Here is a 13025-nt window from a genome sequence, read left to right on the forward strand (position 1 = left end):
ATAATAGCTACTAAAAAATCTAATTAAGAAAAAAATAAATCAGAAGAAGAAGTCTGAGAAAAAAACCAATACATAGTAGATGAAGTGGAAGATGATGATATTTCTGATCAGAATCTTTTTCTTGATGTGCCGCCTATTGGATTATTCGTGTTATTGATAAATATAAATATTTTTTTTAGCTATGAAGATAATAATATTTCTGATGAGGATCTTCTTATCGATGTGTTGTCAATGGATCATTCCCTCAAACAGAACTTCTTCACATGACATGAAACAAGGAAAAGTTTCTCAAAGTTATACTTACCAATGTTTGATTTCTACAAATTTTGTAATCAGTTTTGTATACATCGCATGTCTGCGCTTGGCGCGGATCCCCACCTAGTTAATATTTATTCCTAATGTAGAAGCAAAAAATAATTTAGAACCATTAGACTAAGAGAGTTTCTAGTTTTCATCGTTTGTTTAGTTAAATTGTGTTTTTTTTTAATTCAGACGTTTTAAGAAAAAAAAATTCAACTATGCAAAAGCCCAATTAAAATATAGATAATCAAAAAGCCTATCTGAAAAGTGAAAAATAACAAAGCCAAGGCTCAAGGCACATCAACAACTTAACTAGTTGTCATGACTTGTGTCAATTGCTTCCAAATCCCCAAAATCTCCGGCGTGTCGCCGGTTCTCGCTCCTTTCCTCGTAACTAGGTGTTTAGCCCGCACCTTGTGCGGGCGGAAATGTTTCATTGAAAATACTTACTCAAAATCGTTAATTTATTCGAAAGTCTTGCTCAAAATCGCGTTGCGCGGGCGGGAACATCATCTTTTCTTTCAATTTCTTTTCGTCGTGTTCTTTGGATTTTTTTTTCTTCCTATTGTTCTTTATAAGTCTGTATTTTCCAATTTCTTATTCTTCTACATAAAATATTAAATAAACAGATTTTTTCTTTGTGTTTTTCTTCTTATTTTAATTTTATTCCTTCTTCGTATTTTTTCTACTATTTATTTTTGGAAGTTTGGAAGTTTTCTATATTTTCACATCTTTTATAGGCTTGACTATCTTTGTATAAACGAAAAGTTTCAAAAAATCTTGCGGAGTGAAGCACAAAGATAACATAGACACATATTATCCGAGTATTCTAATATGAACTCTCCTCTTAAACCGAAGATGAAATATAGTTTGGAAGCTGAAACAAAGTCACTCTTAAAGTTGTTATTCTTTATTGCCTAAAAATAATCCCAAAATTATATATAAATCAAACAATTAAAACATGTTTTAATTTTTAATCATAAAAATTAGAACTGTATTCACTTCTTATATTTCGTTGAAAGAATAATCTTCTCATAATAAATTATTTATTATTTGAGACATATATTCTTCCAATTATTTTCTTAAAAAATATTAGATTCTTAAACAATTATACTTAATGAGATGACTCTCTCATAGGAGTTACTCACTTTCTCTTTGATCGTTATGTAAGGTACCTACTGGTATTATCTTGACTATTTTCTGGTTTTTAAAACTTTACCAATGTACTCTGTTATTGATATTTACATAATGAGATTATTTTTTCTATAAGGCGTTGAAAGAAGTAAAAATCTTTTAATTAGTGGAGTGATGCTATAGGTTTTTTTAAGGGAAAAAAATATATTCTTTATTTATCTTAACCAATAGCTTCTCAATACTATAACCTTACAATTTTGCACATGTCCCTCCGAATTGTAAACCGAATACTTGGTATGATCCTTAATTTGGAAAATACCACTTGCAATAAACCATACGGTTTTTTGCACCAATAATATAAATCTGAAGCTGAAAGATCTCTCACTTACCACTTGGATCTTTCTTAGACCCTTGTCAACCTTTGTCATTTGAAAGAAGATCTAGGTCTGTTGTTGATTTGTGCTCTCATTGTGTTCCACATCAGCAAGACCATTCTCCAAAGCTTTCACGTGTTTTTCGAAGTAGGTTTGGTTACATTAGTCAAATGAAATCATTGAAACTTTTGGATGGTTCATTAGTTCCGGAGACAAACTGTTCCAACTACATCTCTGCACAATGATGAAGCCTCTCCAAACCAGCTCGAGCTTCCCCTTGCAAATACTCGAAAAAGTTGTGTCTTTGCATGTTCATGATGAGCAAGGTAGTATCCATATGCAAATGTCCATTTCAAGACCCTCCTACATTCCATTATCTAATCCTAAAATCAACCACATAAATACCTTGATCCGTTTTAAAAAAATGTTGTAACAAAAGTCTCACTGAAAGTCTCATTACTAATATTCCTAAATTAGCATGACTTCAAGATTTTACCAATAACAGTCTACAATATAATTTTAAAACCCTGATTGGTCTAATTTTGTTTAAATTTAATCAATAATTTCGCATTTATATTCCATGCATATTATGCATGATCCTGGTTCACCTTGAATAACCATGTATTTCGCACGACCAAGAAAGTCTGGTTGGAGCAAGAGTCATGGGCTCATCGAAATCTTTATTCCAACGATTTCTTCAGCTTTTACTATAATTAGAGTGAAGAAGCAGAGCGATCAGTTTGACTTGGCTTATAGAGAGATCAGTAGAAACTCGTTCAATATGGTCTCTTTTATGCTTGTGAATATTTTGTTTTGTTTTGCTACGATTTTATGCTTGTGAATATATTCTTCACTATAACTGGACATCACAATTTACAACGCTAAATCAGTATGATTAGCATCACTTTGATTCCTCAAAATTTAACTGAGATGAATAAACCCTAAACATGAAATCCAAACAGAATCTCAAGTCCGAAGCAAAATTATTTTTGGATAAACCAGACACATTCCAAAAACAGAAACAAAGTTGAGATAGAGGAGCATAAACAGTATGGGATCCGATCGGTCATAGACTTATAGAGCAATATCGATGGAAATTAATCGCAAAGCTTAAGTACTCAATCCTCCTCATTCATCATGAACACAGACCCAAAGTTTTGAAACAAAAAAACCCTAATTCGAAAATTTTAATAAAGCAATACAACTCAAACGTCAAAACACAGAAACCACTGGTTGAAGAAGAAGTTCTTATTAATCGGAGATTAGGGCTAAAGTGAGAGCCTTGGGACTTTCATATACAAAACCATATAATTTTATAGCATTAAAATATCCAATATTAACTTAATGGTAACAAAATTTGGTATAGTTAATTATAAATAAAACTTAATTTTAACCAATTAAAGGATATTAGTAATCTTTTAGTAAGGAACACAAAAATAATTGACCACGCTGAGATTGAATGAGAGATCGTTAAATCTAAAATTCACTTTGCTTTTAATATATACTACTATGATGATTAGTCACCTAAATTGAATAAGAGAGCTTATATCAAAAATTTTTACTTTGCATATAGTATATATGATATGATTTTAATGTTTTTTTTATTATATTCCAATTTTTAATAATTTTTGAAAATTTAAATGTTTTTTGATTAAATTCCGATTTATCATAATTTTTTTATTAATTTACAATTTTTAATAATTTTTTATTTAAATTTTTTTTATTAAATTTCGATTTTTAATATTTTTTGTTAGTTTACGATTTTTAATAATTCTTTTATTAATTTTCGATTTTTAATAATTTTTTATTAAATTTTATTTTTAAAAAATATAAAGAAGGATAAATGGTAATTAACCACTCTGAAATTAAATGAAAGAGCTTTAATTCAAAATTTTACTTTGCTTATAATATATACGATGATCTGATTACATACCGCGATATGTCTCTTTCGTCGGAATCCACCGTTCCTACGGTTAGTACCGTCACCAGTGGCGTGGCGGAGCCACATAGAGTTTGTTAGGGTCATATGCCCCAGTGAATTATTAAAAACTGATGCCTCATATATGCACCCAATAAAAAAAATTTCTGGCTCTGCCACTAACGGTCACCGTATCTTACTCGGAGCTCAAGGTAAAGTGAATTATCTTTTTGAACCTAAATCATTTGGCTTCTCTGTGTTCGGTTTTTGTCTTCTAAAAATCCTTATGTTTGTTTCGATTAGGAGAGCAACATAGATTTATCTGCGAGGGTTGAACAAGGATTCGGACCTGATGGACTTGGAATCATTTCCGTTAAAGATGTATGAATCACCTTCTTACACCATAAAGATTGTAATTTTCTTCAGCTTATGAGTTATGTAATCTGTTATACAGATTTCAAATTTTGATTCAGTTAAAGATCGTATTTTTTTCAGTTTATCTTTCTTTTGCTGTCAAGATATGTAATTTGTTACCTCAAATTGTGTTTGATTAGGAGTTAAAAAAGGTTTCAAATTTGATTTTATTGAAGTTCATATTTTCTTCACTTTATCTGTCATTTTTTGTCAAGGTTATGTAATTTGTTGCCTCAATACGTGTTTGATTAGGAGTTGAAAAGATTTCAATGTTGATTCAATCAAAGGTCGCATTTTCGTCAGTTTATATTTCTTTTGTTTTCAAGTTTTATGTAATTCTTTACTTCATTCAAATTGTGTTTGATTAGGAGTTAAAATGATTTGAAATTTGATTCAGTTAAAGATCGTTTTTTGTTCAGTTTTTTGTTGTCAAGGTTATATAATTTCTTACCTCAAATTGTGTTTGATTAGGAGTTCAAAAAGTTCAAATTTGATTCTTTTTTTAGGTTCCAGGGTATTCTGATTTACGTCAGAATCTACTTCAGCTTGCACCTCGGTAAAATTTTTGAGTTTGTGTCGCTTGGTTGATTCAATGAAAGATTAGATTTTTTTCAATTTGCTCTCAATGATTTGTTTCCTCTGTAAAAGGTTAGCTAATCTTCCTGAAGAGGTGAAGAGGGAGCTTGAAGATGCTCATAGCAGGTGAATAATACTATCTCGCAATTTTCTTTTGTTTAATCTATATACTTTATTTCTTCTTTTCTATATATATATATATATATATATATATTTAACTCCTCCTCTTTTTTCGTTGTTACTTCTTAGGTATAATTTCGGTTGGAGTCATGGTAAGGAGAAACTTGAATCCGGGAAGATTGGTGAGCTTATAGACTGTTTTATTGCCGCACTGTTGCTTCATAGTTACTCGTTGAGAAGAACTTCGAATATTTCGCTAAAGATAGTTTCTTTGGCCTGCTCTGGGTATTTGTTTGTGCAGACATGTTAAAGGGTTCTTATTATGCTAATCCTCTACAAGATGTACCCACGAGTAATTCATCTGAAATCCAGCGGTAAAGAACACTGATACTCATGGTTTATGTTTTCCAAATATTTGGCTTTTATAGTATTGTAAGTTACTTTGTATTTGGTGTTATGTTTACATGAACTATATGTTCTGGTCTGCATTAAAAGTTACAGACTTCTTCTTTTCTATCTTCATAATTTTTCGCATCTATTTATCATGTAGGTATCCATGGTATTGTGGATCAAACATATGGCCAGGAAATTCTTTGCCGGAACTCGAAGGAGGTAACTAGGTGATACTTGCTTTACTTGCATATCGTTAGGTTTTTTTTTTTTAATTTGGTAATAAATTTTTGGTGTCTCAGCTTTGAGAACGAATTGTTACATTTCTTATGTATCAATGATAGCATGATTCCGATTGATCGGTGCTATGAATTTGATAATTTATGAAATCTGCTTGCGTTTGCAACCTTAGCTTGTTTTCGTTGATGCTCTCTCCTTTACATTTTTTTCTCTAGTTAACTAGTTTCCTCCAAAGAACTGAGTGTTACTTTCTTACATGACAGCTTTCAAAGCTCTTGGTAAACTGATGTTCGAAGTTGGGCTGATGGTAGCTTACCACTGTGATCGATATGGTAATTAATTTTGTTGGCGTTATTGAATCTATCTTTGAACATCCTTGAATAGATATCCTTTAGACATTGAAAGCTTTGCTTGCAAAGATAGGTCTGGAATTGAGCATAGTATAGCGTTATCTCACTAATGAAATATCATCCAGAAACCAGAGATTGTGACTAAGTTAATATTCCGGAATACATGTTGTTTATGTCTGTAGAGTAGCCAAATTCAATTATTACTCTTAAAATGAAGACTAATTAGTTTACTTAGTATTGGTGGGTGGATACAATCTCTGAAACCAGGCTCATTGTTGGATTTTTATGTCATTGTCTATTTTGCTGAAGCCCTTTACAATCCATGATTTGCAGTGTCAAAGGGTATAAAACAACATGAAAAGCAAAATCTTGAAAAGATACTACTTGGCTCTCGGTGTCACAAAGGACGTCTGCTTTACTATTTTCCTGCACAGGATAGGTAAAATTTGATGTACTTTGACTCTGCTGATTTACTTTTGGAGTTTAGTCCCTAGTGGTTAAATACTTGTGTACACATGACATGTTATATATGCCTCTTTAAAAGGTAGATATTGCATTTGGGCTAGATCAGGTACTTAATTGTCTGATATATTGACATATTGTCTTCAATCCAGCACAACGGATGACAACGATTCCATCTCATCTTGGTGTGGATGGCATACAGACCATGGTTCACTCACAGGTCTCTTGCTTTCCTGAGTTGTTACTTTTTACTAGAGTGTAGTTCCCTCCTTTTTAAAGACGGTTTTCATCTTTCTCTCTGTATTAGCTGTTTAAGTGTATCGTTCTACGTTTATCCACAGGTCTTACTCGTGCAATATTTTCAAGAAATTCAGTCGAAGTACCTTGCCCAGATCCTGCTTCTGGCTTATACATTCAAACACGGTCAGGTCAGATCGTTAAGGTACACAAATGGTCCTTCCTGATGACTCTGCATCGTTTATATATAATGATTAATGTTCTTAAGAAATTGCTTCCTTTGCATATGATTAGGTTGTGTATGGAGAAGATGAAATAGCATACCAAATAGGCGAGACAACAGCGATTCTGTCGAGAGGTTATCTCTGTGCTACACCTCATTGTGTACGGGTAATAATATTTCGTGCCTTTGCAGATGACTCGCCTCAACTCTAGGATATTTTTGTATTGTATTAAGTTTGGGATCTCGACACCAAAACGACCCATAGTTTCTTGTTTTCGTGTTCAGGCGCCACAAGGAGATGAGGCTTGTGGTCTAGAGCGATCTACATTTGCATTGTTCATGCAACCTGACTGGTATTAGTCTGAACTAAGCTAACTTTTTATTGATAGTTTCTTATAGTTACTAGATTTTGACATTGAAACCTTAGTGAAACAAAAAAAAAATAGTGAACATAATTGACTTTACATAATATGATAATAGTATCATTAAAGGGAATAATGGAATATGCACTAAGAACCCTTACAATTTTCTAGCTGAATAAAGTCATCTTAAAATCTGGATTAAGTTATAAAAAAGTAGATAAAACTCATTGATTATGTTGTACAAAAACTGATAACAAAAATGTGTTTTTGTGGTTTATCAGGGATCAGAAGCTTACATTTCCCAAGGAAGTAACAAACCATGAAGATGTCTCTCTCTCTAATGGCGTCTTGACGTTTGGAGAATATACAGAGAAACTACTCAATATGTACTACGATACAAAACCATAGGACCCTTTTTAACGCAATGTGTAAATCACGATTCCATTGGTGTAAGATTAAAAAAAGGGGGGAAAAAAATCCACCAAATTAGTACTTTCGGTCGTAGGAAGTAAAATTTGATTTTTGATGTTTGGTTTAATTTGACGTTTGAACCAAACAGAAATTTACAGAGTACAATAATTGGTTTGGTTTCTCATAGCGACCGGTGATGATCGGTGATGTTATGAGGTGGTGATCCCCCATTTAATTTTAGCATGGTCGGTTCCAATGGGTAACCATTTTTTCCTATGTAGATTATTTTTGCGGTTTAATCGATTTTTGTGTTGGATTGTTGTTCATACCAACAATTCATTTTCTCATTATTGCCGGATCTCGGAATTTTGTTATTTTTGTTATGATACTAAAAATTGTAGCCATTTTCTTATATCTTATCTAATCTTATATATAAAAGATGGCTAATTCTCTTCATATAAGTGATACATCATCAGTTTCGATCAATATGAAAATCATCAGTTTCGATCAATATGAAGATAAAACGTATCATATATTTTAAAGAAAATTAACTAGTAGAATTTAATCTAAGTTTTAAATCATTCAAATAAATAAAAAGTTTTTTTTATAATTGACTTTTAAATAACATTTATGTATATTAAATCTTATATATTAAATAAGAATGTAGTTTAATGAAAAAATCTGATTTGTTTTAATTTGATTGGTTCAAAAAACAGTTTGCTTATGTTAATGATGACGTTTATTCCACGTCAAATGTGACATGACAAAAATGCTGATATGGACAATTATGATTAGTTTCAAGAGAATAGACACTTTTTAAAATAGACTTATCTTATTTTGCTCCCTTTTTGATTTTTTTTGTCGGTTATTTTATCTTACTTCATTTCCATTTTGAGTCCAACTTTTATCTTTTGCTTTAGTTTTTTTTTTTTTTCCTCAACATCAAACTTTCCATTAACCAAATGAAAACATACTCAATTACAACTCTGTTTTTCTTCCTCAATTTAAAGGTAGAACACAATCAGGCGTGATAGAAAACAGTTTGGATGCATATTCAACAATGAAAAAGCTTCCTTTGCCAGTTTATCAGCCACACGATTTCCATCTCTAGGATAAAAGCAAACTTTAAATGCATAAGGGGAGCTAAGATCAGCTGCAGATCCTGATGGTTTAGTTAAAGTCTTTAAAACACAAAACTCTATAATACAATCAGATTTATCAAAGTTGGGAAGAAAGAGAGGAAATAAGAAAACCGTATCTTTTCTACTTCTCTTCCTCTCTCGCTCTAACTAGAAGATGGGATATTTCTCCAACAAGATCTCCGAACTCAAGGCAGGAGATCTACTCATACCGTTCTTATTTGTACATCCATCACGGTTCCATCTCTTTCTCTAGGTCGATCTTAGTTATTTCTGGGTTTTTGCTGTTGAAGTTATCCAAGATCTCAAATTTGGGATATTTTGGGAGTGGTAGATGAATAACGCTGAATTTTCTGATTTTACAAATTCACAGGAATCTATGTAGGCGATGGAAAAGTCTTTCATTTCACTCGCAGAGGTGGTTTAGAAATTGGAGCCGGAACTTTTTTAGACATAAACATCGAATTTTCAGCTCCGAACCGGAACCCATGTCTTAATTGTGGAGATCAATCGAATCTCGAAGGTGTAATCTCTTCTTGCCTTAAGGGCACAGAGAGAAGCAACACAACTTTCTTCAATTAATGGCTCAAATCAATGGAATTTCCTCCTCCGCCGTAGAGATACAAACGCCTCCATAACTTCACCTTACCTTATCTCCGATGGGGCCAGCAGAGATTCTTCAGGTGCGTCAAGCTCTCACACCACCGATCTCCTTCTTCATTTCATTCTTCTTTTTCCAGATCTTATTCCTTTTCCAGATCAATGAATCTCGTTGGAACGTTTGATTACACGAAGATGTGCCATTTTCCTGTAAAGATAGTTATTTTTGTTTAGTTTAATTACGAAGCTTGTACATATGCTCCACGTCTGCCATAGCTGAGAATTCCACACCACTTTATGTGCTTTGGTATCTTCTGTTTAGGAATATAGTTAGCTATATGGATGAGTCTCTATGGTTGATTGTATGGACGAGATTAGAAGAACACCTCTGACGCCGTAAGATGAAATGAGAGCTGGAATGAAAAACATTGGGATTGATGAGCATGTCCCTTACAATGCCCCAGTGATTCAGTTTCTTTGTGGATGGGTGGTGATCGTGATGGTACATAATTTTGTCCCTTACAATGCCCCTAGTCTCTTTCCTCCTCTTGAAGCGTTGCAGTGCCATTGTGTTCCCTTGAATTTCTCCTGCATTATTGTTTGTTTATGCATGTGTATTTGTCCAATTGTCTAAGCCGTTTACAATTGTGTTAATTACTCTGCTTTTCCTTCTTGCACAGTCGCCTATGCTAAGTGGAATTTCATGGTACAACTTGTCTTCAGTGGAGGTTGGTATCATTGTGAGTATATGATTCACCTTTCTTCGTTCTTCAACATGTTGGTTACTGCATTTTTGTTTGTTACTGTCTAATCCTTTTAGGAACTGTGGTCTTTCTTGTGGAAAGGAAGTAATGTTGGTTAAAGAATTTTAAAAATTTTGTGCAGACTAGTGGCTCACTTTACGGTGCCTTGATTGGATCCATTGTGGAAAGGAAGTTATGTTACTTCTCTACATACTCCACACAAATGTGAACATGTGGATATCGCATCTTCTTGTCAACTATCTTCGGTTTTTCAGTTTATCATTTCAATAGTTTCAAAGGACATAATGTCCACACAAATGTGAATATATGGATACCCCATCCTCTTATCGTCTATGTAATTTTAGTGTATGTCCACGCAAACGCGCACATGTGGATATCATATCCCTTTGTTGACTATACTCAGGGGTTCAGTGTATCATTTCAACAGTTCCAAATAATATAGTGTCCACGCAAATGCACATATGTGATATCATATCCCCTTGTCAACTATAATCAGGGATTCAGTGTATAATTTCAACCGTTGCAGATAATATAGTGTCCACGCAAATGCGCACATGTGGATATCATATCCCTTTGTCGACTATAATCAGGGATTCAGTGTATAATTTCAACCGTTCCAAATAATATAGTGTCCACGCAAGTGCCAACATGTGGATTCACATCTGAGGGTCAAATCAAAGCTCCAAGTTGCAGTTTAGATCAAATTTATTATGTTAATTTGTTTTTGAAAGATGAAGATAGATACAATTTTTTACGTGAATGCAACATTATTACATGGCTTCTCTCTTTTATGTTAAGCTCATTGTAGGTTCTATATGTTTTCTATTTTATTTTTTTTTCTGAAAAGGATTTCAGATATATAATTATTTAACATGGTGCTATTCACGTAAACATGGTAATATCTTATACTTCTGTGAACATATTGTAACTCCTATACTTCTGTGCCTGTTAGATTACCATTTGATTACTAAACATGGTAATATCTTATACTTCTGTGATGAGATTTCTGTAAACGTTTTCCTTGTAGCATGCAATGGGTTAGTTATTATTGCGTGGAATTCAGTTTCCACAATGTTTTCTAAATGAAAGTAAAAAAGAGTGCAGATCTAAAGACTAAAAGGGAAGTCGAGTGTTACAAGAACCTAGTGCATAAACAAAATCAATTCGCTAGAACATGCAAGCATGCCAAGGTTTTCTCAGTGCATCATATTTGAATGCTGAGGAAGTACCTTAACAGTTTCATCTCTTGAATATGCATCTGCCACATCACACAGCTTTCCACTGATATAGGACGCAGAATACTTCCCGTCAGCTGTGCCGTATTCTCCAAGCACCCAACAAATGACCTGGATATTATATCCAAAAGTAAGAAGAATAGATCCCAAAGTAAGAAAATATGATACGCGGAGAGGTCAGATAACAAAACCAACCTGAAGAAACAGGGATTGGAAGCTTTGGCTCGCTGATAATCTGCAAATTTGATTCCACCTGCATCAAGATAAGCACACTCATAAGCACAATACAAAAAAACACAGAAATTAAACCAACGAAACAAATCCATAAGTAAGCAATATGATACAAAGTTACTCAATCCTATTTCAAGATTGCCATTTCCGATATCAACTCAATTAAATAATAAAAAAGAGTTCATATAGCACAAAAACTAGATCTACCAATCTCTTTGCACATAAAAGAAGAACGAACACAAATGGAACGAAAAACATACAGCTGATAATCTAGTTTTGCTGTCTGCATCGTCATCGCCCTGTCCAAATCCTTCAGCAATCAAACGCATCAAATTATGTGCCACCTTAATATGTACCAGATCTCTTGCATGCTCAAAGACTTTATTCATGATCTGCAGTATGAGTTATGTCAGCCGAAACAAAAATTAAATAAGTGCAAGGGAGGTTAGCTTGCTATCTGGATGAACCATTGATTACTTGGATCGAATTGTTCGGCCAATGCTATCTCAGTCTTGTAATGGCTGTCATTGATACTAATCATGTAATCAATCATTCGGTCGACAATCACTTCTACATTAGAGGACTTGGTCATTTTATCCAACCGATTAATTCTGGTTTGCTGTTGCCTCTAATATGGAACTCTCTTTCTCAAATCTCTGGATTTAAAAAGTCTACCCAGTAATTAATCTGAATTTTTAAGATTAGTGAAAAAGTAGGAACACTAACTGATGTGTGATTCTGGAAAGCAACAACAAAGACTTGGAGTTGGAATTAGAAGATGGAGAGCAAGTAGCTGAGGAACAAGAGCTTGTAGCTGATCAGGAAGATCTTTTAAGCGTTCCGAGTGGTCCAATGACTCGATCAAGGACTAATAAGCTCAAGCAAATCATTGGAGCTATCATCAAAGGCCTTGACTCGATTCAGGAGGGAAAAGAGCCGATCACAAGCACCCTGATTGTGATCCAAGTCCAAGATGGCTAAGTGGGTTTGAGATCCAGGCTTGTACTCTTTTTCCCTATCTCAAGTTTTGTCCCATTGGGTTTTCTTGAGATACACTACAAGAAAACACATCATTTACAACGACCATATTCGTTATAAATTCGTTGTAATTGAGTGTTTGCATCGATTTTACGACGAAAATCAAATCGTCGTGAATCGATCGTCGTAAATCAAATTTCGTCGTAAATTCGTTGTAATTAGCGACGATTTATATTCGTCGCTAATTTACGACGATTTTACAACGATATTTAATATTTTTTTAATTTTTAATTTTAATTTTTTACAACGATTTTACAACGATTTTTATTATTTTTTTTTAATTTTTATAACGATTTTACAACGATTTTTATTATTTTTATTATTTTTATTTATTTATTTTACGACGATTTTACAACGATTATTTTATTTTTTTTTAAATTTTTCCGGCAATGGTGGCTCCGGTGGTGATAGCTCCTCCGGCGGTGGTGGCTCCTCCGGCGGCGGTGGCTCTTCCTGCGCCGGTGGTCGCCGGTGGTCGCTGGTGGTCGCCGGTGGTCGCTGGTGGTC

The 13025-nt window shown here is 33.6% G+C and overlaps 1 protein-coding gene and 1 long non-coding RNA gene across 9 annotated transcripts; both read left to right on the forward strand.

Annotated features, from left to right (window-relative positions):
• Positions 1-3910: 3910 nt before the first annotated feature.
• LOC18030413 lies at positions 3911-7711 on the forward strand. 4 transcript variants are annotated; one of them, XM_024149543.1, is made up of 14 exons: positions 3912-3938; positions 4030-4107; positions 4647-4696; positions 4794-4842; positions 4966-5018; positions 5138-5210; positions 5387-5448; positions 5730-5798; positions 6150-6255; positions 6431-6498; positions 6620-6720; positions 6810-6905; positions 7004-7091; positions 7382-7711. In XM_024149543.1, exons 2-13 carry the CDS (start codon positions 4079-4081, stop codon positions 7052-7054), a joined length of 807 nt encoding a protein of 268 aa, XP_024005311.1. In that variant the 5' UTR covers positions 3912-3938; positions 4030-4078; the 3' UTR covers positions 7055-7091; positions 7382-7711. The 4 variants fall into 4 exon arrangements, with proteins under 4 accessions (XP_024005310.1, XP_024005311.1, XP_024005309.1 ...); XM_024149541.1 differs by having other exon boundaries at positions 7024-7091; positions 7382-7695; XM_024149542.1 differs by lacking the exon at positions 4647-4696 and having other exon boundaries at positions 3911-3938; positions 4789-4842; positions 7024-7091; positions 7382-7695.
• An 806-nt stretch (positions 7712-8517) lies between these two features.
• On the forward strand, positions 8518-10285 carry LOC18030414. Of its 5 annotated transcripts, none has more exons than XR_002897102.1 (5): positions 8519-8906; positions 9024-9333; positions 9409-9752; positions 9931-9990; positions 10136-10285. It is a non-coding gene; the product is annotated as an uncharacterized LOC18030414 (long non-coding RNA). The 5 variants fall into 5 exon arrangements; XR_002897104.1 differs by having other exon boundaries at positions 8526-8906; positions 9573-9752; XR_002897103.1 differs by having other exon boundaries at positions 8518-8906; positions 9024-9752; positions 9931-9978.
• The last annotated feature ends 2740 nt before the right edge of the window (positions 10286-13025 follow it).

This window comes from Eutrema salsugineum, unplaced genomic scaffold (genome assembly GCF_000478725.1).
Source record: "Eutrema salsugineum unplaced genomic scaffold, Eutsalg1_0 scaffold_1, whole genome shotgun sequence".
NCBI lineage: Eukaryota > Viridiplantae > Streptophyta > Magnoliopsida > Brassicales > Brassicaceae > Eutrema > Eutrema salsugineum.